The sequence below is a fragment of the Stenella coeruleoalba genome (assembly GCF_951394435.1).
Source record: "Stenella coeruleoalba genome assembly, chromosome: 20".
Lineage (NCBI taxonomy): Eukaryota > Metazoa > Chordata > Mammalia > Artiodactyla > Delphinidae > Stenella > Stenella coeruleoalba.
Genome location: NC_137166.1, coordinates 8,751,305 through 8,776,110, shown reverse-complemented (window position 1 = coordinate 8,776,110; position 24,806 = coordinate 8,751,305). Strand labels below are relative to the sequence as shown.

The following is a 24,806-nucleotide window of genomic DNA, read 5'->3' as shown; positions in this document are numbered from 1 at the left end:
GCCTTCTATGCTTATAAACATCTTTTACTGCTTAAGGTCTATGCTTCTAGACTTTTGCTATCCCTCTCTGAACCCGCTGAATCCACTGCGTTTTCAATGACTTGAAGTCACAGAACTGTATTCATTTCAAGCCAAGTGGAGCAGATTATGATTTACCGAGCACTGCAGGTGTGCAGGCCTCGCGGGGCTTTGTATCCGTACTCTATATCCATATTACGCTACAGGGCTGGGCGCGCTGGCCCCCAGGCCAAACCAAGTCCCCCTCCTATTTTTGTGAATAAAGTTGTACTGGAACACGGCCACATTTACTTGTTTACACGTGTTCCACGGCTGCTTCTGTGCAGTGAGCCTGCAAAGCCTAAAATATTTTCTATCTGGCCTTTTTCAGAAGAAGTTTACTGACCCTTGAGACAGTAGAAAACTTTACATGGAGGAAAAGGAGTAGATGGAAATAAAACAAGCTATTATCACAGGTTAAACAATGAGTGAACTCTCCATTTCTTTCTTATCCATCCTGTATTGTCTACAGGTTCAATAATGGTGCACACATTCTACCTGTGGCTTAATTATATATGCAGTTCAAAGAGAATTCTATATGAATAGGAATAAAACTGATGAACTATAGCACCGTGTAACATCCCACAAATTAAAACAATTTCCACTGTTTGCATGCAAACCCAAGAGTCTAAAAGGGATTTCTTTACGAAATTGAGTTATTTGTAGTAAGGTGGATGGACCTAGAGTCTGTCATACAGAGTGAATTAAGTCAGAAAGAGAAAAACAAATACTGTATGCTAACACATATATATGGAATCTAAGGGGAAAAAAAAAGGTCATGAAGAACCTAGGGGCGGGACAGGAATAAAGATGCAGACGTAGAGAATGGACTTGAGGACATGGGGAGGGGGAAGGGTAAGCCGGGACAAAGTGAGAGAGTGGCGTGGACATATATACACTACCAAACGTAAAATAGATAGCTAGTGGGAAGCAACCGCATAGCACAGGGAGATCAGCTCCGTGCTTTGTGACCACCTAGAGGGGTGGGATAGGGAGGGTGGGAGGGAGATGCAACAGGGAGGAGATATGGGGATATATGTATATGTACAGCTGATTCACTTTGTTATACAGCAGAAACTAACACAACACTGTAAAGCAATTATACTCTAATGTGTTAAATAAAAGGGATTTCTTTAAAAAAAAGAGTTTGCAAACACTTCATGATATTTTTGCAACAATATTTACCCTATTATTTTCTAAAAATATATGTTTTTGGAGATTTGAGAAATGTGGCAGACACTGCTAGCTGATGATCGTATCTGCCGCTTCTTTGACCAGGGCAGTTAGACTTCATTTCTCAGCTTCCTTTGGAGGGAGCACAGTCGTACAACTGAGCTCTGGACACATGGATGTGAGCAGAGCTGAAATTCTCCACTTCCAGACCTGGTCCATGAAATCCTCCCTGCTAGTGCCTCCTCTGATTGGCTGACACAGAGAGAACCTCCTTAGTACCACGTAATAAAGATGGCAGAGCCACAAGATGGAAAGAACCTGGGACCCTAAATCAATACTTGGAGGAGAGCCACCCAAAAGAGGTATCTGTTATATGAGCAAGAAAAAAAACGTGCATCAAGTCTTTGAGATGTGGGGGATTATTTATTATTTTTCTTAATGAGCGTTCACTGTATTTATGGAGCTCACTGTTGACAGATGGCTTCGGGATGGAGGAAAGACATAGAAATCCCTTCTCTGGAGAGGGTCGTTCAATAGCTTCTCCTTGAAATCAAAGTACGAGAGACTCCTTTCAGACCTCTGTCTCACTGGCACTCAATCTCAATGAGTAAATGGTAACTACAACTCTCACCCAAGCCCTTGTCTGTCTTTATTCCGAGTTCTCTACTCTAGCAGTAACTGTGCCCTTAGGGACCACCTCAATCTCTCTCCTGCCAGCATCATATTCACCACGTTTCCTGGTCAAACCTTTTCCTCTCTGCCACATGGTATTGGGTTCCATGTAACTTAAGATGGCAGCCGGTAACAATTTTTAAGTTTATCAACTAGGATACTTTCTCACCTACTGACTCCTATGTCTTGAGAGAAGATTAAAGCACCATTCTGCCATCAGCAAGGAAGCAATGTAGATAAATTCCATGCCATTTATAATTCATTCCACCTTCATTAAGTATTCATACACTACTTATTGGCACATCACCTAAGTATTCTATGTAAGAGAAAACAGAATAGCTAGAAAAGAAACCGGGAGAGGCTGGTTTATTAGGAGACCGGGAGAGAGGCAAATAATTTGCTGTATCCCTTACCCCAGCCTTCTTCTTGCAGGGAAGTTTTCTCGCCAAGTCACGCACAAATGAATTAGACACCTATCCTGAGGGTAAATTCAGCAGTACCAATAGGAAGGTGACCACTATCTTCTCGTTCATTATTTTAACCCATACTTATTGGAGACTGGCTTTGGCAGGTCCTGAGAATACAACAGTCATTCCCTTCTTAAAGGGTGCACTTCTTAAGCAAATACATATATGGATTAAACACAAGGAATCCATACTGGCAATGTGAAACAGCTCCCTATGAAAGGTTAATTTCTCTGATTACCATCAATAGTAATAATCGCAACATTAAGTCATAATAATTCTTAAGTTAGGAGAGCCTAAAGGTATTGAGACTGTACAAGATGCCAACTACTAGACTGAGAAAAGTTTAACTTTCCTAAGAACACGGAGATTTAATTTCTAATATTTGTGCCCATTTTACAGACGAAGACACTGAGGTTCTGAAAGATTATATAATTGCTCAAGATAAGACAGTAAGTCATCAGCCAAAGAGAGGCTTGTGTCTATCTGAATCCAGAACTCATGCCTGTAAGCCATCATTGCTACTGCTCCCTAAGACAGGATGGTGTCTCAACTGAGACGATGTAGAGACAGTGGGACATCAAAGTGAAAGAACAGGCAAGCAGGAGGCCCCTGCAGAGTCAGGGGAAGCATGTAGTGAAAGAATGCTACCAGACATTGAAGACCAGTTGTGCCCGCCTCTTGGGGTTGCCAACATTGGTCTTGATTACTTGTCACAAATGACACCCAAACCAACCCAATTTGGGAACACTGAGAACACATGAAATTTGAAAAGGAAAAGGAAGAACCCCCAATGTATTCATTAAGTTTCAGTGATGTCAAAGAGCTATTCCTGCTGTAAGAGGTTAGGAGTAGCTCTCAGTCATGTCTGGCCGAGGCAAGGGTGGAAAGGGTCTGGGGAAGGGGGGGGCGCCAAGCGTCATCATAAAGTTCTCCGTGAGAACATCCAGGGCATCACCAAACCTGCCATCCACCGCGTCGCCCGGTGTGGTGGTGTGAAGCCTATTTCTGGTCTTATCTACGAGGAGACCCGCGGGGTGCTGAAAGTGTTCTTGGAGAATGTGATCCGCGACGCTGTCACCTACACCGAGCACGCCAAGTGCAAGACTGTCACCACCATGGACGTGGTTTACGCGCTCAAACGCCAGGGACGCACTCTGTACGGTTTCGGCGGCTAAGTTTCATTGCGGTCTTCGGCTGTGAAGCTCTTGTTTACTCACAAAAGGCCCTTCTCAGGGCCACGAAAAAAAAAAAAAGAGCTATTCCTTCATACTGATAAAAGAATGATTCAGCACCCTTCTCCTAAAGGAAAATACTCTTGAATTCAAAAGTCGCAGGGATAAATTTAGGATTGGCCAGATCCCTACACACTTGTTTTTTCGAACGTCTGCCTATCCATGAGTTGATCCTTTGAGTGTGGTCCATTCAGCATGGCTGGCCAGCCTTCGGGTCCGTCTCATCCATGAAAAACAGCTCAGGAAACACGGACCCACTCTTTCCCCATAGCACCCAGCTGGTAGAATTTCCACCATTCTTTGTCAGTTTCCGGTATCCACTATTTTTCTTAAAAGGCAGCTCACCAACTTTGTTTAGATGACCGTGCCAGGCAGGGGCACCCTCTAAGCAGAACCGTGGTGTGCGGCAAGCTAATTTCAGAGCAAAGCTGCTGGGCTGCACCCCCCAGACCTACAAGGCCTATGCGTGCCCAGCCTCGAGATCACAGAAAGAGCCCAGAGTCCGCGACAGAGACAAGGGGTATACAGACAGCAAGACAACAGCCATCTTGGGTGGCTTGACCATACACTGCAGCCCTACATACCCTGCACAACCCTTACATTCTTGGTCCGCATCTCTTCCTCAATATCCCTGGGGTCAGGCATGTAGAGGGGCACTGCAACCAGACACCACAAATACAATACAGACGCCAGAAGCTCAAAAAGCAACAAGAGTAAGACACCTGGTATGCTAAGAACAGTCATTCACCAGGACGTGGGCAAATCCTGGAACCGTGCACTTACCGGGTCAGTGGAGAGGGCATCTACGGCCACAGCATCCTGTCCAGTTACAAGGAAGGCAAGGCCACTCCCATGGGGAGGGGAAGGCCCGGGCTCTACGAGAAACATTCTGGTGGCCTAGCCAGGGGTCAGCAGTCACAGTACAGGTCTGCTACCCCACGCTATGTACCGTTAGGGGTGGGCCCATCAGGTCTTTCCAAAGAAAACACAGTTAATCCTAATAGTTGGACTTGTGTGTCCAGAAACGAGCCTATTCCAGTCCACACAGCCTAGCCCAGGGAGACGTATGGGCAGTCAGCTGTACAGTAACGTTTACCCACGGGGGTCCTCCTGATATGGAGACAGGAGGACGGGCAGAGTCCTTCCCCGCCACTGTCGGTTGTGCCCACCTAGTCACATTAGCTGGGTGGAGTTTTCACAGAAGCCCAGAAGACGCCGACAATAGCATCTCGCTGTAGACCCAGCAGTTTGACTCATTCCACACTGAAGCCACTGTTGCCCAGCCCAGAGACCTTCTTATTATAACAAGTACCAGCCAGCCCACAGCTGCGGCCGCCGCCCGACAGTCTAACTTCTATTTTCCCGTTGTAATGACGGCCAATATCTCCGCAACAGCCTTAGGGGTGTCTATGAGTTCTCCGTACCCTCTTGGCGGCCCCCCTTTATCAAGGAAGCCACCCCAGGGGGCCCCCATACTAGTGGACGGCCACCCCAGGATTTCCCCCGCAACTTTCAGGACCGCCCCTGGAAGTTTTGGGCCCCCATGTTAGTAGACGGCCGCCCCAGAAATACCCCTGCAACCTGCAGGATTACACCCCCAACTTGGGGGCCTCCCATGCTAGTCGACGGCCAAGCAACACTCCATTCCCCCTCACCCACTTCCTGAATTCGCGACATCTCAGCGCTCACAGGAGTTTCCTCGGTCTCCAGGCTGGCTCTGCCCACCGTCGTCGGGCTGCACCCCGCCAGCCCGCAAGGCCTGTGCTTGCCCAGCTTCGAGACGGAAGAAAGAGCCCAGAATCAGCGACAAAGACATCGGGGGAGCTTACCTGTCGGAAGCAAGGTCCTGGAGCGTGTGCTGCACAGGGCGGGGAAGACATGGCGGCCGGCTTTGCTACCGGGGAGCAGGCGAGGTTACCGGTTATAAGGGGAATTGACATCAGGTGGGCTCATCAGTTACCAGGGAAACTAGCAGAGGGCCACGAGGCCCCGCCCTGCCCTTTTGATAAGCTAATAGGTGGAGATGTTCTCATCTAAGGATTAGAACAATCACTGGCTGGGGTGGGGCAAGTGTGTAGAAAGGTCAGTCACGTGAGTAGAGTGGAGGTGAAGCAGGGGAGGTACAGAGAACGAGACAGCAGCCCTCTGCGAGGCTTGACCGTACAAAAGCCTACTATGCATAAAAGGCTCAAGGGAGCTTCTCTCTGGGGTTAAGAAAAGAGACACTTGCTTTAAAAGCCCTGCTCTTTGCCTTATTATCTGCCGTGAACTGTTAGGTGCTCTGGAGAGAACAGGAACTAAAACATGGCCTTGCCCTGAGGGAACTCCACATCCAGTAGAGCAGTATACACATACAGAAACTTCTACATTATTTTAGAAGGTCGACAAACGCCCAAATGGGAGGCATGAGATACCTTTAACCCCTCTTGTACTCCAGCTAACACACCTCAAGGAGACGTCGTTCAAATGGACCAGAAACACCTGTTTTTCCTGTCTTAATGGGGTGTTTCTTATTCCCACCTGTCATCAACAAGATGCATCTGACGTATTTACATTTAAAAATGGAATTCAAATCACGTAAGCGAAGACGGCTCCTGCTACTACCGTACAAATATGTAAGTACCGTATTTGCAGCGATAAAAACAAATTAATATGGGTGTTCCTTCGGCAAAGGAGACAAATTCTACAGGGAAAACACGGAGTTAAGTTCTCTCCACGTCTCAATCATCTGTGATTTACTTACCTATCATCCCTCACGGGACACAGCTGTGTCCACACCACATACAGCTGTGTGCTAACATACAGCCCTGGAAATTGTCCTGCGTGAATGACTTCACGGCAGGATTTATGGAGAACGATCTAATTATTCAACTCCGTTCCATTCACTCCCATTATGGCCCCTATTTAAAGCCTCTATGGAAAACGCCATTTATCTCCAGGGACAAATGGTCAGAGCAGTGTTTCACCGATAGAAATACACCCATTCTGTTTTGACAGCAACCCGGCACGAGATAAACATGTCTCCTTCTCAACAGGTCCAAGGAATTAGGGCCTGAGCGGTCTACACATTCCAGAAGAATCCCCGTACATTCAAGAGAGGCTCACTGGAGGACTCCGGTGGATTGATAAATAAACACTGATGATTCCAGAACTCTCCATGTTAAACTGGGCTCAAGGCTCGGGAGAAGGTGATTCGCTACCAGGTCAACTCAGTTGGAGAAAGCTGTTCTTTACAACTGCAAGCTGAGTGACAGATGACAGAGGTCCCCTTTGCTGGTCACCTTCTCCAACGTGACCTGAACATGTGCCTACCCAGTTCGTCACACCCTGGCAGCCAGCGCCTCAGAAACAGCTCTTCATGAAGAAATAACTCAAATTCTACTTCTCCATGAGGTGGCCTATTCCTGGAGTCTTCTTTCTGGGACATTTTGCTAAAAATTAAACTTTGAATATGGAATGACTCTATTTATATGCAAACGAACGTTGGTGCTTTGTAGCACAGAAGAATAAATACATTTTGTTTATGTCTTCCTGCACAGCCTTGTTTGTGGAATATGTATATATAAACTTGGAGCTTTTGTATTTGCCTTGGTGAATGTGTGAGGGCTTATAGGAAATTGGGGTCAAATGTAAGTTTGCAAGGACTGTTCAAGGACTGACGGATGTGGTGGTCAAGGTTGTTGGAAAGGAGAGAGCAGGATTATTCTGCTTAGAATCATGATGACACTTTGTTAATTAGGATGAGGTTGCAAAGGGTCCTTCTCTTCAAGAAAAGATCTCTCCCAGAAATAAGTTCCAAATGAGCTCTGCAGGAATTTTCTGGGCAACAAGTGTCACGAGCAATTTGCACCATGGTTTGACACCTCTTCCCTCGAAGCTCCATGGGCGGTATAAAGGACAGACAGCACCCAAAAGCCAGGCCCTTCTTCAGAATCAAACAGCAGTTGGATTTTTTTGGGAGCACGATCCCATTTGGACAATGACACTACATGGAATGAAGCCACTAATAATAATACTAAAAATGTCAAGTGCAATATTGAAACATGTCAGTATTTTTTCATTCAACCATGTCAGCAGCAAATCCAATCTGAAATATGCTGACAATAGTGGAGCTATGAAAAACCAATATACTTGATGAGCAAGCTGCCCAATAAATTATATATGTGTACATATACATTTGTATGTACTTCCCCCAGAAGGTGGAAGCCTTGGACGATGGGACTTTGGGAGGGCAGACATATTATGGAATCGGTTAGGTGATACTAGACATTCTGTCCTCCTCAGATGAGGATTAAGCTTAATATGTAGTGACAGGACAGGCACCCCTGAGTGATCAAGGCACCCCCAAGAAGCTCACGGTACCTTTCATCAGGGCCTGAAATGCCACCACAACTGGAAATCAGGACAAGCATTATCCACAGCTACCTCCCACCATATGTAAAGAGGGTGGCTCCGTTGTACCAGGAAAGCCGTATTATTTGGTTATGCTGAAATGCTGACTGTGATATATTCTTATCATTTTAAAGAAATCCACAATCAGATAAACAACAAGGTCCTACTATAGAGCACAGAAAACTATATCCAATATCCTGTGAGAAAGCATAATGGAACAGAATATTAAAAAAAGAAGGAAAAAAATAAAATAAATTAAAAAAAAAGGAATGTGTGTATATATATATATATATATATATAACTGAATCACTTTGCTATACAGCAGTAATTAAACGCAACGTTGTAAATCAACTATACTTCAGTAAAATAAATAAAATAAAGAAATCCACATTCTTATTTGTCCTCTGCTCATTAGGGAAAAAATTTTAAAATATGAATGATCCAAAAGAAGAAAACAAAAATTGCTTGTTATCCCATTATCCCAAGAATATCATGAAGGTTGCGGTATCTATAATCGTGTGTGTGTGTGTGTGTGCCCTTAATGTGTGATCACAATCTGGGGTAAATAGCAGAAAAAGAGCTCAGAATTCACATCTCTCTTCTCTCCCTAAAAACCTCTCAATTAGCTATAAGATTAGATGGAACGGGAAACATGAACACCTCTTTTCCTTTCCCTCCTAGTCATGAGAATGCACCTGTCTCTCTGGCCGTCTTTGGGGAGACCAAGGCAAGGGAGCTCTCCCGTCACACACTGTCACCGACAGAAGACTGCTTTGCCAACGACAGAAACCACTTTGCCCTCAGAGCGAGTTCCTTTATTTCATGACCGAGTGTGTTCTTATATGTTGTAGCTATTTATTGACATAGGAAAATATTTACAACTTATAACGATGTGAAAAACAAGCTTACACGATAGGTGCCCATTTGACTTGACGATGTTAACCAAGATACCCATCGCGGCCAGCTGCAGGAGGTGGAAGAGGTGAAATTCCACTCTGCTTGGAGCCTTTCTGAGTTTTCCAAAAATTCGACAATAAGCATGAATTGCCTTTTTAATTAAAAAAATAGTATTAATGATAAAAATGATAGGTATGTTTATGTTCTTAGATTATTTGTCATTATGTTATTCTTTGTGTCTTAGTTAAAAAATACCATGTAGGATCATGTGTGACCCTTGGCATCAGCCAAAGGTCAAAGGGGAGAGTTTAGTCCTCTTCTCACTTGGGGACTGTCTTGGGTTAGGCTCACTGAGAAGTGTTTCTCCCCGGGGAAGTCTCACTGTCTGGAGGATTTGCGGAGATGCTAAACAAGGCAAAGGAAAATGCAGGAAAAGATTTCTCTTGTTTGTTTTTTACACAAACATATATGTTCATTCGTTTTTCTTTCCCAGCGTTACAGGGAAGAAAATGAGCTGTGGAATGTTTTAAACACCAGTTAACATTTACTGAGTTTTATAAGTGCTTTATGTGCATAAGCTTAATTATGCGTTTATAAGTGCCTTATATGTCTAATCTTAGTTCTCCCCATTACCCAGTAAGGTAGGTACCATTCTTTTTTCAAGTGTTCAGGATAGGAGACTGTGCTCAGCCAGTTAGAGGCAGAGCCGGGGCTCAGATACCCTTTTGTCTGACATAAGAGTTTATTCTCTGAACCACGATGGCATATGTACATGATTAGAAGAAAAAAAACAAAAAATGCAAGATCTCTCCGTACCATTTTAGCAGGTATTCTTCCAGCGCTTCTTTCTCCCTACTATGTGCCAGGCATTGTCCTACTTCTCAGAGTCACCTCAGTCAACAGAACATTATCTGCACTGTTCTCATGGCGCCTACATTCCCAGGGATAGGTTCATCAAGTATCAGGTATTATTTCTGGATTGTCTTGTGTTCACTTGTCTCCTCCTCCATCCATAACATGCTGTTTTCCTATCTTAAGCTTCAAAATATATTTTAAGAACTGGAAGGATAAGTCACTTTTCCACTACTCTTCATTTTAATAAATTCTCGCTTATTTCTACTCTACTAACCAATACTGCAAAGAACGTCCTTTTACAAGTATCTTAGAGCACCAGATGGATTATATCCTTAAAATCAAGAAAGCATATATGCTAGGGAAAAGGGTATGTGCATTTTATTTTATTTTATTTTATTGCCACGTTAGCCTCCAAAAAGGCTCATTATATGCTTTTTGTCCATTTGGATGTGGATTTTTATCTTTTTATTATTGCTTAATAATAGATCTTCTTATATGATGGATATTAACACTTTATCCAAAGTGTCGCTAACATTTTCTCAGTTTAGCATTAATATTTTAAACTTTGTATGTCTTTTACAATGCAAGCTTTGCAGTGCCGGGTAACTCACCTTATCAATCTACTTCTCTTTTTCCAGCATTAGGCATTAAGCTTTGAAAGATCTTCCGCCAAGACTGAAACTATCTTAAGTATTTTTTTCTACAAAAGCTATGTGGGCAGCTAAGAAAAAATGGATAACTATTTGTCCTAATGTTATGTATTAAATAATGTCTTTTTCCCTTAATTTCAAATGCTACCTTCATGATACAGTAAACTCTTGCATGTAACTTGTCCAATCCAGAACTCTATTCTTGGTTTCACTAACACCATTTGTCCATTCGTGCAACATCACCATATGTTAAGGAAAGTATTCTCATATCCAATACAGTAGGCCAATACTCCTTTCCCTCTCCCTATCAATTAGGTTTGTTTTTTTTTAAACCTGTTAGCTCTTCTGCATATTGCTTCTTCCCTGTGATGTATGGCTTCAACTTGTCATTTAAAAAAATCATTTAGGATCTTGATTGAAGTTCCCCTGAATGTGCAGTTGAACCTGGGATAGTGTTGATGTCTTTCGAATCTCCCCATTCAGGGTCTTGAAATGTTTCTCCAAGGCTAATTTTTAAACTTTTAAAAACTGTACTAAATTTTCCTTTATATTTATTGCTAACTTTATCCCAAAGTCTTCCAAAGTTTTCATTTTTATTGCGAATGTCCCTCTCCTCACATTTTCCATTTCTCTATTGCCAATACTTAGATGACTGATGTTAAAATACATAAAAATATTTTTTTCTTCCTTTTACGTTCTTTCTCTTTTCTTCAGCTCTACAAATTTCCTTTGTTTCCCTAGATTCTTACTACTTAGCACACTTAGAGGCACAGAGGAAAGAATGTGGAATTTGGTGCCACAAACATTGGCTCTGACATATGTGTGTGAACTTTAGGAGTCTCTGATTCTTTGTCTGCAAAGTAGGCATAATACTAATGATATTAGCAGGCTTTATAAAGATTAGAGTTGATGTATATCATTTATCTATTTCAGATGTCACTCACCCGTTCTTAGAATGTAGCTGGCTAAAGAATATATGTCATTGAGTACTCACATGATACTTTCTAAAGGGTGGTATATTTAGTTAGGATGTGTTAGCTGGTATGACAAGCAGCCCCCAAATTTTGTGGCTTAACACAACAAAGTTTATTTCTTGCTCAGAGGACAGTTCAAGGTGGGTGTTTCTGGTCTCCCTGTGTCTCTGGGGCAGCGCTCCTCTAAGGGCGGCTCGGGGACCCAGGCTCCTTCCATCTTGTGGCTCCACACTCCTCCAGGTCCTTGGACCACCTCAATTCAGCCAGCAGATGGGACAAAAGGGTCATGAAGGAAATCACAGGAGGTCTTCATGTGCTGGGTCAGAAAGGGTCTTTACCACCCCCCCCCCTTTCTTCCACTGTCCTGAACATGGTCACATGGTACATTTAACTGCAAAGGGTGCTGGGAAATGTAGTCTACTACGTGCCCAGGAGGAACAGGACTAGGATTTGTTGAGTGCATGGCAGTCTCTGCCATAGGCACTATTTGGGGAAAGAGGAGAGGGCAGTTGTGTCCATGTGGTTACTATCTGGGGAAAGGAGAGGGAACACGTGCGTCCATGTGGTCAGTCTGGAAAGAGTCCAGGAAAATGGAGACGATCCCTAGGTAAGCAAGTCCCTCCCCACTTTGTCCAGTGTTATACCTTCTTTCACCCCATGGACTGGGTGACCTGATTTCTTTTTAGCAAAACCAGCCTGACTATGCTTTTTTGGGTTATTTTTCTAGCTGTCTAATAAGAGGTTGAACGACTTAAAGAGCAGAGTCCAATTTGTAGCTCTGGTATATGAGAAGGCACCTGTCACCTCTTACAGGGGACCTCAGGCTCCCCCCTGCCCCCCGAGCTGCACTCAAAATAGAGGCTTTAATTTCTGTGCAACAGACAGCACCTGTCCATCGACAGATGAATGGATAAAGAAGATGTGGTACTGATATACAATGGAATACTACTCAGCCATAAAAAAGAATGAAATAATGCTATTTGCAGCAACATGGATGGACCTAGATTATCATACTAAGTGAAGTAAGTCAGACAGAGAAAGACATGTATCATATGATATCACCTATATGTGGAATCTAAAATATGACACAAATGAACCTATCTATGAAACAGAAACAGAATCATAGAGAACACACTTGTGGTTGCCAAGGTGGAGGGAGGGTGGGGGAGGGGTGGAGTGGGAGTTTGGGGTTAGCAGATGCAAACCACTATATATAGAATGGATAAACAGAAAGGTTCTACTGTATAGCCCAGGGAACTATATTCAATATCCTGTGATAAACCATAATGGAAAAGAATCTAAAAAAATGTAACTGAATCACTTTGCTGTACAGCAGAAATTAATACAACATTGTAAATCGACTATACTTCAATTAAAAAAAAGAGAGAGAGCTAACACCTGGCTCCCTCCACTTCCCCTATCTGCACCCTGCCAATCCAAATCTATCAGCAACTCCTCCCCAAACAAATTCTCTGGTTCATCTCAGTCTTGGGAAGATAATCATGACAATAGCAAGAAAGGCCAACGCTGATTGATCCCTCACTCTGCATCAGGCACAGTACAAAAATACTCGGCATATGTTTCATTTCTTCCTAACGATTCTATGAGGGAGGCAATTTCATTATTCCATTTTCAGGTGAGGAGACTGAGACTGAATTTAACAGGGTGAGTAACTTACTCAAGGTCACAAAGTAGTAAATAAGACGGGCGTACCAGCAGCCATCGGACTGCAGGGCCCTCGATAGGAACGACTGTATTATGAGCTTAGAAATCCCCCCCATTTCTCCGAGTTTAAAGTCTAAACTTCTTATCCCAGCTAACAATGCCCTCTTGGCGTGGCCTCTGATTTCCTCTCCAGGCTCACATCTTGTTAAGAGTGCATGCAGGGACTTCCCCGGGGTTCAGTGGTAAAGAATCCGCTTTACAATGCAGGGGATGAGGGTTCGACCCCTGGTCAGGGAACTAAGAGCCCACATGCCACGGGGCAACTAAGCCCAAGCGCCACAACTACTGAGCTCGCGCGCCTCCCGTGCCGCAACTACTGAGCTCACGTGCCTCAATGAGAGAGGCCACGTGCTGCAAACTACAGAGCCCACATGCCCTGAAGCCTGTGCACCAAAGCTAGAGAGAAGCCCGTGCGCCGCAATGAAAGATCCCGCATGCCTCAACGAACGTACCGCACGCCGCAACGAGGACCCATTGCAGCCAAAAAATTGAAAAAAAGAATGCACGCGCACGCAAAAACAGTCGACTGATCTTTGAAGAGGGTGCTAAGAACAAGAACACACAATGGGGAAAGGACAATCTCTTTAACAGATGGCGCGAGGAAAACTGGATAGCCACACGCAGAGGAATGAAATTGGACCCTTACCTTCCACCGTACGCAACAACTGACTTAAAATGGAGTAAAGACTTAAACGTAAGACCTGAAACCATAAAACTACTAGAAGAAAACATAGGGACACTGGCAGTGTCCCTTCTTGACACTGATCTGGGCAATGATTTTTTAGATATGATACCAAAAGCACAGGCGATAAAAGCAAAAATAGGCAGGTGGGATTGCAACAAAGTAAAAAGCTTCTGCACAGCAAAGGAGACAATATACAGAGAGAAAAGGCAACTTATGGAATGGGAGAAAATATTTGAAAACCATGTATTTGATAAGTGGTTGGTACCTAAAGTATATAAGAAACTCAACTCCATAGCAAAAAAAATTAAATTAAAATTAAAAATGGTCAAGAGACCTGAATAAACATTTCTCCAAAGAAGATATACAGATTGCCAAAAAACACATGAAAGAATGTTCAACATCACTAATCATCAGGGAAATGCAAATCAAAACCACAATGAGATACCACCTCACCCTGTTAGGATGGCTATTATCAAAACGACAAAAGATAACAAGTATTGGTGAAGATATGGAGAAAAAAGAGCCCTTGTACACTGGTGGTGAAAATATAAATCAGGATATCCATCATGGAAGACAGTATGGAGGTTCCTCAAAGAATGAAAAATAGAACTGCCGTATGATCCAGCAATTCCACTCCTGGGAATATACCCCAAGAAAATGAAATCGGTATCTTGAAGAGGGATCTGCACTCCTTTATTCACTGCAGCATTATTCACAGTACCCAGGACATGGAAACGATCTAAGCGTCCATCGACGGATGAACGGATAAAGAAAACGTGGTGTATACATACAATGGAATATTATTCAGCCTTAAAAAAGAAGGAAATCCTGACATTGCAAGAACATGGCTGAACCTGAAGACATTATCTAAGTGAAATAAATGAAGACGAATACTGCACGATCTCGCTTATGGGTGGAATCTAAAATACTTGAACTCACAAAATCCACGAGTAGAACGGTGGTTGTCAGGGGTTGGGTGGCGGGGGAAATGGGGAGATGTTGGTTAAAGGGTACAAAGTTTCAGTTACACAGGATGAATAAGTTCTGGAGACCTACTGGACAGCAGAATGATTATAGCGCCAATACTGAACTGTATACTAAAATTTTGCTAAGAGGATAGATTACGTGTTCTTACCACACACACAAGAAAGGTAACTCTGTGAGGTGATGCATGCGTTAACTAGCTTAATTGTGGAGAACGTTTCACAATGCGTAAGTTATATCAAATCATCAAAGAATCAAGTGGTACACTTTAAATATACACAATTTCTATTTGTCAGTTATATCCCCAAAAGCTGAAAGAGTGCACATACACACTGGCCACGTACACACACACACACACACACACACACAACCCAGCACAAAGCAGATTTTGTGTACTGTAGACATAATAATAATTCATTTCCTCTAGACATCCATGCTTACTTGCCTTTGGACCTATGACACATGTTTACTGAGCACCTACTAAGTGCCAGGCACTATTTTAGGTGCTACAGATAGAGAAGCAAACAAGACAGACCAATACATTGCCTCTATTAGGTTTCTGTTCTTATGGGAGAGGTCTATAATAAGCAATATAATAAGTAAAATAGAAATATGTATTTTAGGGTCTTGCTTAGTGTTATGAGGACACACACACCGGGGCAAGGGATTAGAGAGTGGCAGGAGGCAGGGCTGTGTTAATCAGGGCGCTCAGAGAAGGCCCACTCCAGGGAGAGAACATTTTAGTCATTGGGGTCTTCAGTGCAATGAGAATGGCAGTCCCACAAGGATAGGCAAGAAAGCCATCCCAGGAAGAGGGGACAGCTGATGCAAAGACGTAAGGCGGGAGGGAGCTTGGCTTGTTTAGAGGACACAGAGAAGGGCCCTTGGGATAGGAAGAAAAGACCAGGCAGCAGTGGCCAGAGAGGGGCTTGGAGAAGCAGCCAGAGCTGGCTCACACAGGGCCGTGGGCCGTGGTAAGGAGTTCGGCTCTCATCTACAGGCAGTGGAAGGTACTGGATAGTTTTAAGGAAAGTAATGATCTGATCTGAATTTACATTTTAATAAGATCACTCTTGCTGCTCTTGTTAAATGCCAACTTAGCCTGACGCCCTGAAAGGCCTCCTTCCAGCCCTGTTTGAAGACAGCAGGTGCAGATATCATTAACATCCAATGACAATTTGATTGGAAAATTCCATGTCTTCTATGAATTATGGCAGACCTGCATGGCAGGCAACATCAACCTTCTCTGGCTACCACACCAAATATACTCACTGGGCCCCATGCATTATGGAAACTGGAGCTGCACCTGTTTAAGGCTCCAATTAAGACTAAGTTTGACATACAGTCAAATCCTTGGTCAAGTCAAACCCTTCCCGGACCTTCCCCAAGTCAGGATAGGACACCTAAACTGGCACTGGATGTGTAAAAACATGAATTTCTCAAACACCTTAGGCCTCTATTTTGAACATTTCTTAACATTTGTTTATTAAGATTTTTTTTCTAAACTGCATTCACCTTGTTTTTTTTTGACGTGATAGATCCCACTGTGAACTTGGAAATGTGGTTCTATTTCTAATTCAGTTGTTTTGCAGATGTGTCGTTCTATGACGCACCATCCTACCCTAAAACAAATGTGTACTGACACTGCATCCCTAAGAAGCGTGTGAGGAGACAACACCCTAGAAAGAGCTGAGGCTTGCAAGAAATTGCTAAGGACGAGAAAAAGGGCTTCTTGAGCTATGTTTGGAGCAAGAAGGAAAAGGAACGGATCGGGAACAGATGATGCAATTCGAACAGATGACAGCAAGAAAGCAGAAGTTCTCTCCTCGTACTTCGCTTGCACCTTCTCCCCTAAGGAATGAGATCAAGCCTGCATTGTGAAGAATGAATTAAGCATTAATTGTGGAAGAATACAGGGTGAATGCATACACCTGGGGGGATGACTCAGACGGCTACTGGGACCAGGCAGGTAAATTATAAAGTGGGTGTAGATGTGACCTCGTGATGCTAAGTAAGAGGACCAGTGAGCTGGGGACCACCGCTGACACAGAACGGGGCTGTCCCATCTTCACATTCTTCCAGGCAAACCAGACCCTGAGTGGTTTTATACTTGAAATGCCCAGATTTTTAAATGCTGGCATAGAATTCAGATGTTTTTCAAAATGCCACGCAGACCCAAAGAATACTCACCTGAAGAGGAGGCTCAGCCCAAAGCTGACATTTTGGAAATTCTGTTCTAAAATCAGTGTAGCTCCGCAGGGCACATGGTAGATAGCATCACTGAATACTGCCAATAGCAGGCAGTTAAAAACCAGGTACGTGACAGGTCACAGGAAAATGTCCTGGGTTTCTAAAAGGGTCAAGATGGATTCCCAGAAGTAGGCCAGCCCTTGACCCTGATTTCCAGCAAATTCAGGAACAGGTTACTGAAGATAGTAAGTACTCCAAGAAAGGACCCAGTTGTCACTACGGCTTGAGTTAAGGACAAGGACCTTTTTTTTTTTTTTTTTTGCGGTACGCGGGCCTCTCGCTGCCGTGGCCTCTCCCGCTGCGGAGCACAGGCTCTGGACGCGCAGGCTCAGCGGCCATGGCTCACGGGCCCAGCCGCTCTGCAGCATGTGGGATCCTCCCGGACCGGAGCATGAACCCGTGTCCCCTGCATCGGCAGGCGGACTCTCAACCACTGCGCCACCAGGGAAGCCCGGCAAAGATTTTTTGAATGTATGTGCTTGTAGGCAATTGTTCTGCAGATAAATGATGTGTGTCACTTTAGTAAAATCCTTAAGAAAAGACAATACGTGTTCTAGGTCTTCAGGGTCTCAGATGACCATTCAACATGGCACCTTCCACACCATACAGGTTAATTATCACATAGACTGGGACAGGGTCTTTCAAATCCATCTCGCACCCACCAATATGGGAGACGGACCACTGGGGAGTCAGATCTCCAGAGAGAAACAGAATCTCAGAGCTCAAGGCCTCGCTAATTCAGTCTATGCTACTGGGATATCCATTCTCGCCACCATGCAAGCCATTCGCCTAGAGGGCAGCTGGAAAGATCTTTTCAATGTTCATATACGGTTGCCTCCTCTTTTTAAAATACTCCACTGTCTCCCCATTGGGCTAAGGACATTGGTCAAACCCACTGAAATGGCCTCCAAGGATGCCAGCCTCCCAGACTCCTCTTTTCATTGTTAGCTCCTTACCCCTCCCTCCCTTCAAATTTCAGCTCCATTTCACCAGGAGGTCCTCTCTGGTCTCCCTGATTAGGTTAAATACCCCTATCAGAGCCTCTCATTGCCTTGATCATAATATTTGTGCACCCTTCCAGGTGGGAAGCTCCAGGCAGGCAGTACCATAGCTGCTTTCCTCTCCAGGACAAAAAGAGGTGACAATGACCAAGTGCTTGTTGAATGCCAGGAACCATGCTGGGTGTTTTCTAGGTGTTTTCTAGGCAGAATCTCACTTACTGCTTGCAGCAATCCTATGAATTAGGTTCCATTATTATTCCCCAGAGGAAACTGAGGCACAGAGAAATCAATGTACTTGCCTGAAGCCATACAGCCTGTAAGTGGGATATGAACCCAGGTGATTCCAGAGTTCGAGCCCTTAACTTCCAAGCCAGTGGTCCTCAGAGTGGGTCTCTGGACCAGCATCAGCTGTACTTGGGCTCTGACAGAAATGCAGATTCCTGGCCTCCATCCCAGACTACCAGATCAGAAACTCTGGGGGTTGGGGCCCAGGGATCGCTTTCCTAACAAATCCTCGAGGGGACTCTCAGGTTTGCATACCACTGCTCTAAGCCATACTTCCATCTTGTCCAACCTCCACATCCTAGGCACTTAATCACTGTTTAACTATGGAAGGGAGAAGGGGAAATAACAAGGCAGGCAGGCAGGCAGATCTCCTCCAAAAGAACATTCTAAAGTAAGGGGATGGTGCTGGGGGTGGGGGGCTTTGCCATGGCTTGACCATATTTTAATCTCCAAATTGCAAAAACATTAACATTATTGATTGATCAGACATCAATCCAACAGAAATTTAATTAAATTAGAATGTGTCACCGAGCAGACCTGGCTGTGTCATGCATAAATCTCAGGTAATAAGTTGACAAAGAGACAGCCTCCACGGATGCCCAGCCCTGGCTCAAGCCATCCGCCACCATTTTCTCTTCCCCAGGCCGGGAAGGCCCCTGCATATTCACGTGGAAGGTACGGGTAAAAAGGGGTAAGCTCCTGATTTATGACACCCACGGAGTCCCCACCAGCTGTGGCATCTACGAAGGGCCTTCTGCTGTGTGATTTACTGCTGCCCTGGGCTGGCCAGACAGCTCTGGGGGGATGCCCCTGCGTGAGGCCAGCCCTCGGCTAAAGTGCTGACCCACGCTTAGATCTCCTGGGTGAGAGGATTAACACTGGGGTGTCCTCACGGCAAATGTGTCCTCTGGAGAAAGCCGTGTCCTGGGAGGGCGGGAGACCTTCTCTTGTTTGGCCCATCTGCCCTTGCCTTAAGAATGTATTTTGGTGTCAGTGATCAGCTGCACCTGCTGTCCCAGAAACAGGTCTGGAGCAGACCCAGGGGGCACCAGCCTCAAGACACACGTATCCTTAATTTGCACCACCCCAGCTCACCCCGCCCAGGGGTGCTGGCACAGAGGGGTGGACAGAGTACTGGTGGGAGGCGCAGACAGTGGTAACGTGGCCTCTGTGCCTGGAGAGGTCCAAATTCTTCGGGATCTGGGGAAAGGGGGTGGCTGAGGACAAGATAATCCAGGGGACAGAAAAGAAACCAGAGAAGCAAATCCTCCGGGGAGCATTATAAATCAGCCGGGCTATTCTTGTCCTCGGTCAGGAAGGCTACACGGAGGAGACCCTTCTAATGGAGATCTCTTGTACTTAATCCTCCTGTTTTCTTTGATCGCCTTCAATCAATCACAGGCTCACCCTTCCTTTTAAAGCCATCTTCCAGATGAAGACTTATGCTGGGGTGACAAGCAAGTGTTCTGGAGAAGCTGCAGCTGCCCTCATGCCAGCAGGCGTTTAGGCCTTAACCCCCTCCATGGTGTTTTCCAGGTGCCCAGGCCTGGCTCTAAAGCAGAGCTGGGCAAACTACAGCCCCGTGGGCCCAACTCGGCCCCATGCCTGTTTTTGTAAATAAAGTTTTATTGGAACACAGCCATGTCTGCTAGTTTCCGTATTGTCTATGGCTGCTTTCATGCTACAAAGGCAGAGTTGAGTGGTGGCAACATCTGAACCACAAAGCTGAAAAGAGTTTATGTCTGTCCCTTTACAGAAAAAGTTTGCTGACCCTTGTGGTAAAGATGTGGTGATTGGTTAAGAACAGAGCACAGGACTTCCCTGGTGGCACAGTGGTTGAGAATCCACCTGCCAATGCAGGGGACACGGGTTTGAGCCCTGGTCTGGGAAGATCCCACACGCTGTGGAGCAACTAAGCCCATGTGCCACAACTACTGAGCCTGCGCTCTAGAGCCCGCGAGCCACAACTACTGAAGCCCATGTGCCACAACTACTGAAGCCCACGCGCCACAACTACTGAAGCCCGCGCGCCACAACTACTAAAGCCCACGTGCTGCAACTTCTGAGCCCGTGCTCCACAACCAGAGAAGCCACCGCAATGAGAAGCCCACGCACCGCAACGAAGAGGAGCCCCTGCTCTCTGCAACTAGAGGAAGCCCGCGTGCAGCAGCAAAGACCCAATGCAACCAAAAATAAATTGAAATACATATATAAAAAAAGAACAGAGCACGAAGAACACAGAATGAAGCCTGGGATTCAGACAGACCTGGGCTCAAAGATGGGTTCTCCCACCTATTAGCTGTGTGGCCTTAGGGGAGTAAAGTTACCTCTCTGAGCTTCCATTTCCTCCCTGTAAATGGGGATAATAACATTGTCACTTTGCTGAGCGATACGAAGATGAAATAATTTACAAGGTGGAAAAAAATGGTTATTTTTGTGCAGAACCAGGCACTTTTACGTACAAGGTTTCATTTGAACTCATAAATCCCCTCATAACAGGGATTCACAGCACTCCCATTGTACAGATACAAGTTATCTTCGATTTCAAAAAGTGATTAATAATACAAATATACCATCTCAACCCTGCTCAGAAACGTGCAGTCTGCTCCTTTCTTCCCCATCCCCCATTCCCTCAGACAATGCCAGTAAATTTGTAAAGAAACACATTTCATCACATGACCACCACTGGCATTTTTCCGGGACATGCTTACATTTGGAACGTGAAGGATGTCCCAATAGATCATGTGAGCGAGGGAGATAGGAACACTGGTTCTGAGGAAGTAGGAACTTCCTTGCAGTGTCCCTTTCCTTTGTCCTCTGAACCCCAACACTCGGCCTGGTTGGATCTTTGCCAACAGGGGTGCCTGTCCGCCCTTTCCTGACAGAGCTGGTCAGTGGGTGCAGGGCAAGCCACGGTGCTGGGACCCTAGGAGGTCAGAGGCACCAGGGAAGAGGGCTGCATCTGGGGGCATGGCGACAAGGGCATCCCAGTCCCCGGGGCTAGAGAAAGTGTTAGGGAAACAGAGAACTATAGGGTGACCCCAACCGCCTGTGTCACTTCCCAGAGAACTGGTCCATGTCCTCTCCCACTCAATACAAATATTATCACTGATGACAGCAACGGCCAACGTTTGTCAATTCACTCTTGCCAGGCACTGTGCTAAGTACAATTTATTTAACTCTCACAACAACCCAATGGTATCATTATTATTCTCCCCATTTTTCAACTGAGAAAACTGAGGCTGGGTGATTAAAGACCGTAGATGATGTGTTTAATGTATTACAGGAAGGAGAGCCAGGACCCCACTGTCCAGTACAGTGCTTGGCCCCATAGAAGGCACTCGATATGTATATTCTTTGAAGGGAGGGACGGATAGACAGGTGAGTGAGTGACACGAGTCTCTCTGACTGCAGAATGTGTGCTCTTTACTACTACATACCCCTGACTCTTATTCAACACAGTGAGACGCACTCAGATTTTTTAGTTTACGGGAAAGGAGAAGAGACTGGAATCACAAGGACCAGGGTTTCCCACAGGTCTGCCATTAGCTGGGAAAGATACACCATTTGTAATGTGGAGATGATATATACCTCCCAGGGTTGCTCTGAGGGATAGAGAAGATTGGATGGATGGATGGATAGATAGATAGGAGCCAGACAGGTGGTGGGTGGACGGACGGACGGATGGATGGATGGATGGATGGAGAGGTAAAATGCATTCCTTAATGCCTGGAAGATAGTAGGTATCCACTAAATGGAAGCCACTATCATCACCATGTTCATTAACATCACATCACCTCCACCCTAATCATCACCATTATTCTTGCAGATGTTTGCTGAACAAATTGCAAGAGAAGAGCCATTTTACAGCTCCATACTGGTTGGACTTTCTTACTGGCCCGCCTTACTGCTGACCATTCTCATGCCCGTGGAGGCCTGAGTCAAGGGTAGGGTGGTGAGGTAGAAGGGACATCTTTCTATGCTTTACAACAGAGTTTCTCTGCCCAACAACCTGCAAACACTTTCTTCCTTCTTTTCCTACAGATTTTAAAAGATTCAGGGACTTCAAGAGGAGCTTGGTCTTTTCAACTCCAAATTTTCAGCACACCTGGCTTAGGAGAAGAGGGTTAATTAAGAATGCTGAGACTTAATAAATAAAGACTTTCAGACATTTTGACCCAGGTTGTTGTGTTTAAGCCTCACTGCAGACTCCTGGGGTCACCAGGACATTTATTATTTTCCCCACTTTACAAATATAAAAACCTGAATCTCAGAGATGTCATCTGGTAAGTGGCCATGTCAGGAATGTAGCATTACAGGTGGTCCATTTTCTTATTGTTCTGTATTATCAAGTTTTCCATCAGGGGTGTCATTTATGTTTATTGTTAAACGAAAAACCTTTTAAAAGGTGACAGGAACAAAACTATTGACAACTTGGGAGAAAATGTCCTTGTTGAGTACAGACACACTTTCTTCCTCATACATAAGACAAAGCTCAGCTTCCTCGTAAGAAAAGAACCCACAGCAATTTCCCTTGCTTCTCCCCTAACTCAGGAGGTCTTGGGCTCAGCTCGGCTTCTTTCGCTTCCCCTGGTTCTAGTATCATTCATAAGGTGCTACCAAATGTAAGAATCTGAATTAAGTCTTAGAGGAATACTTAGATAACTAAGACTCCCAGCCAGCCCTCAAGCAGCTCAAAGACTCATAACGGAAAGAAGAAATCTATGACACGAATGAAGTGACAAACTGCCATTAGAGACCCAGCAATTCCACTCCTAGGAATCTGCCCACGAGAAATGAAAACACGTGTCCACAAAAAGACTCACTTGTGACTGTTTACAGAAACATCATTCACAATAGTCAAAAAAGTGGAAATAACCCAAACATCCATCAACTGGTGAAGGGACAAACAAAATGTGTTCTAGCCACACAATGGAATACTATCTGGCAATAAAAAGGAACAAAATACTGATACATGCCACATCATGGAGGAACCTCAAAAATATTATATGCTAAATGAAGGAAGCCAGTCACAAAGAGCACATGTCACATGATTCCATTTATTTGAAATGCCCAGAAAAGGCAAATAAATCTATAGGGACAGAAAGTTGGTAAGTGGTTGCCAGGGCTTGGAGGCCGGGGGGCGATGGGGGTTGACTACTAGTGGGTGCAGAGCTTCCTTTTGGGGTGATGAAAATGTTCTAAAGTTAGAGTACAGTGATGGTCGCACAGCTTTATAAGTATGCTAAAACCCATTAAATTTTACTCTTTAAATGGGTGAATTTTATGGTCTGTATGTAAATTATACCTCAGTAAAACTGTTAGAGAGGAAACAAGTGGTTAAGGTGTGACATTCCAGTTCTGGAAAGATTCAGCCAATCAGTGATTAGCAGGTGTGTACCGAGGACCGGCATGAACAAATCATGATCCCTGTCCTTACAGAGTTTACACTCTGGTGGGAAGGACAGACAATAAGTGAAGAAACACACACACACTACAGGTGGTGATAAGGGGTGTGAAGACAAATAAACTAAGTGGAGTAAGGGACTAAAGAGCTGGAGATGCTATTTGTCATAGTGTCGAGAAAGGAAAGCTTTTCGGATAAAGTAACTTTTTGCAGTACGCGGGCCTCTCACTGTTGTGGCCTCTCCCGTTGCGGAGCACAGGCTCCGGACGCGCAGGCTCAGCAGCCATGGCTCACGGGCCCAACTGCTCCGCGGCATGTGGGATCCTCCCGAACCGGGGCACGAACCCGCGTCCCCTGCATCGGCAGGCGGACTCTCAACCACTGCGCCACCAGGGAAGCCCCAGGATAAGGTAACTTTTGAGGAGTGACCTGGATGGAGCCATGGAGTGAACCGCGGGGGTATCCACAGGTGACACCTTCCAGGCAGAGGGAACAGAAAGTGCAGAGGCCCTGAGGCTAAAACGTGCTTGTTGAGAAACAGCTATATTTCACAGAAGGGGTGACATTAGAGCTGGGTTTTGAAGGGTGAATAGGTAGTCCCCTAGCTAAACAATGGGGAGAAAGTCATTCTCCCCAGGCTGTTCCCAGAGGATATCAATCCCAATGTCCTGGTGGCTGCGAGCACAGTGCCTGTTAGTTCACACAGCGTGGAGTAAAAACCCAGTTCTCACTAAACACACGAAGAGCGAATAAATGAGTGGATGAGAGTCCATGTTGTCACAGGACTGGGGAAGTAACAAGGGGTCTTGTTGTTTTCCACACCAAACCTGTAGTCCATTTCCCTGGGACACAGCTCCTGTCCCCCTTCCCTAAAGGCCTTTGATGGTATAATCCACTATTGACTCTGGACATGCATGCACGGTGTTTACAGTGCGCTAAGCCTAGGTCAACGGAAAACAGTGATTCAAACACATTCTTCCCTGGATTGCAACTGGGTCCTTCCGGTTTCTTTTCCTTCATCTGAACTCAAATGAGAACTGAAGGCTTGCACTCACTGATCAAGGCAGGTATGCACACCTGCACTCCCATCTCATCACCCA

At 45.0% G+C, this 24,806-nt stretch overlaps 2 protein-coding genes across 4 annotated transcripts in view; one reads left to right on the top strand and one right to left on the bottom strand.

The window, feature by feature from the left end:
• Nucleotides 1-24,806, bottom strand: part of MAF (MAF bZIP transcription factor) — a 358,923-nt gene that overhangs the window by 221,065 nt on the left and 113,052 nt on the right. The gene's annotated exons all lie outside the window — the stretch shown is intronic.
• Nucleotides 1,305-9,419, top strand: LOC307178412 (histone H4-like). Its single transcript, XM_079906577.1, is given in 2 exon segments — nt 1,305-3,269; nt 3,272-9,419. Coding segments are annotated over 2 exon segments (312 nt in total). The 5' UTR covers nt 1,305-3,230; the 3' UTR covers nt 3,545-9,419.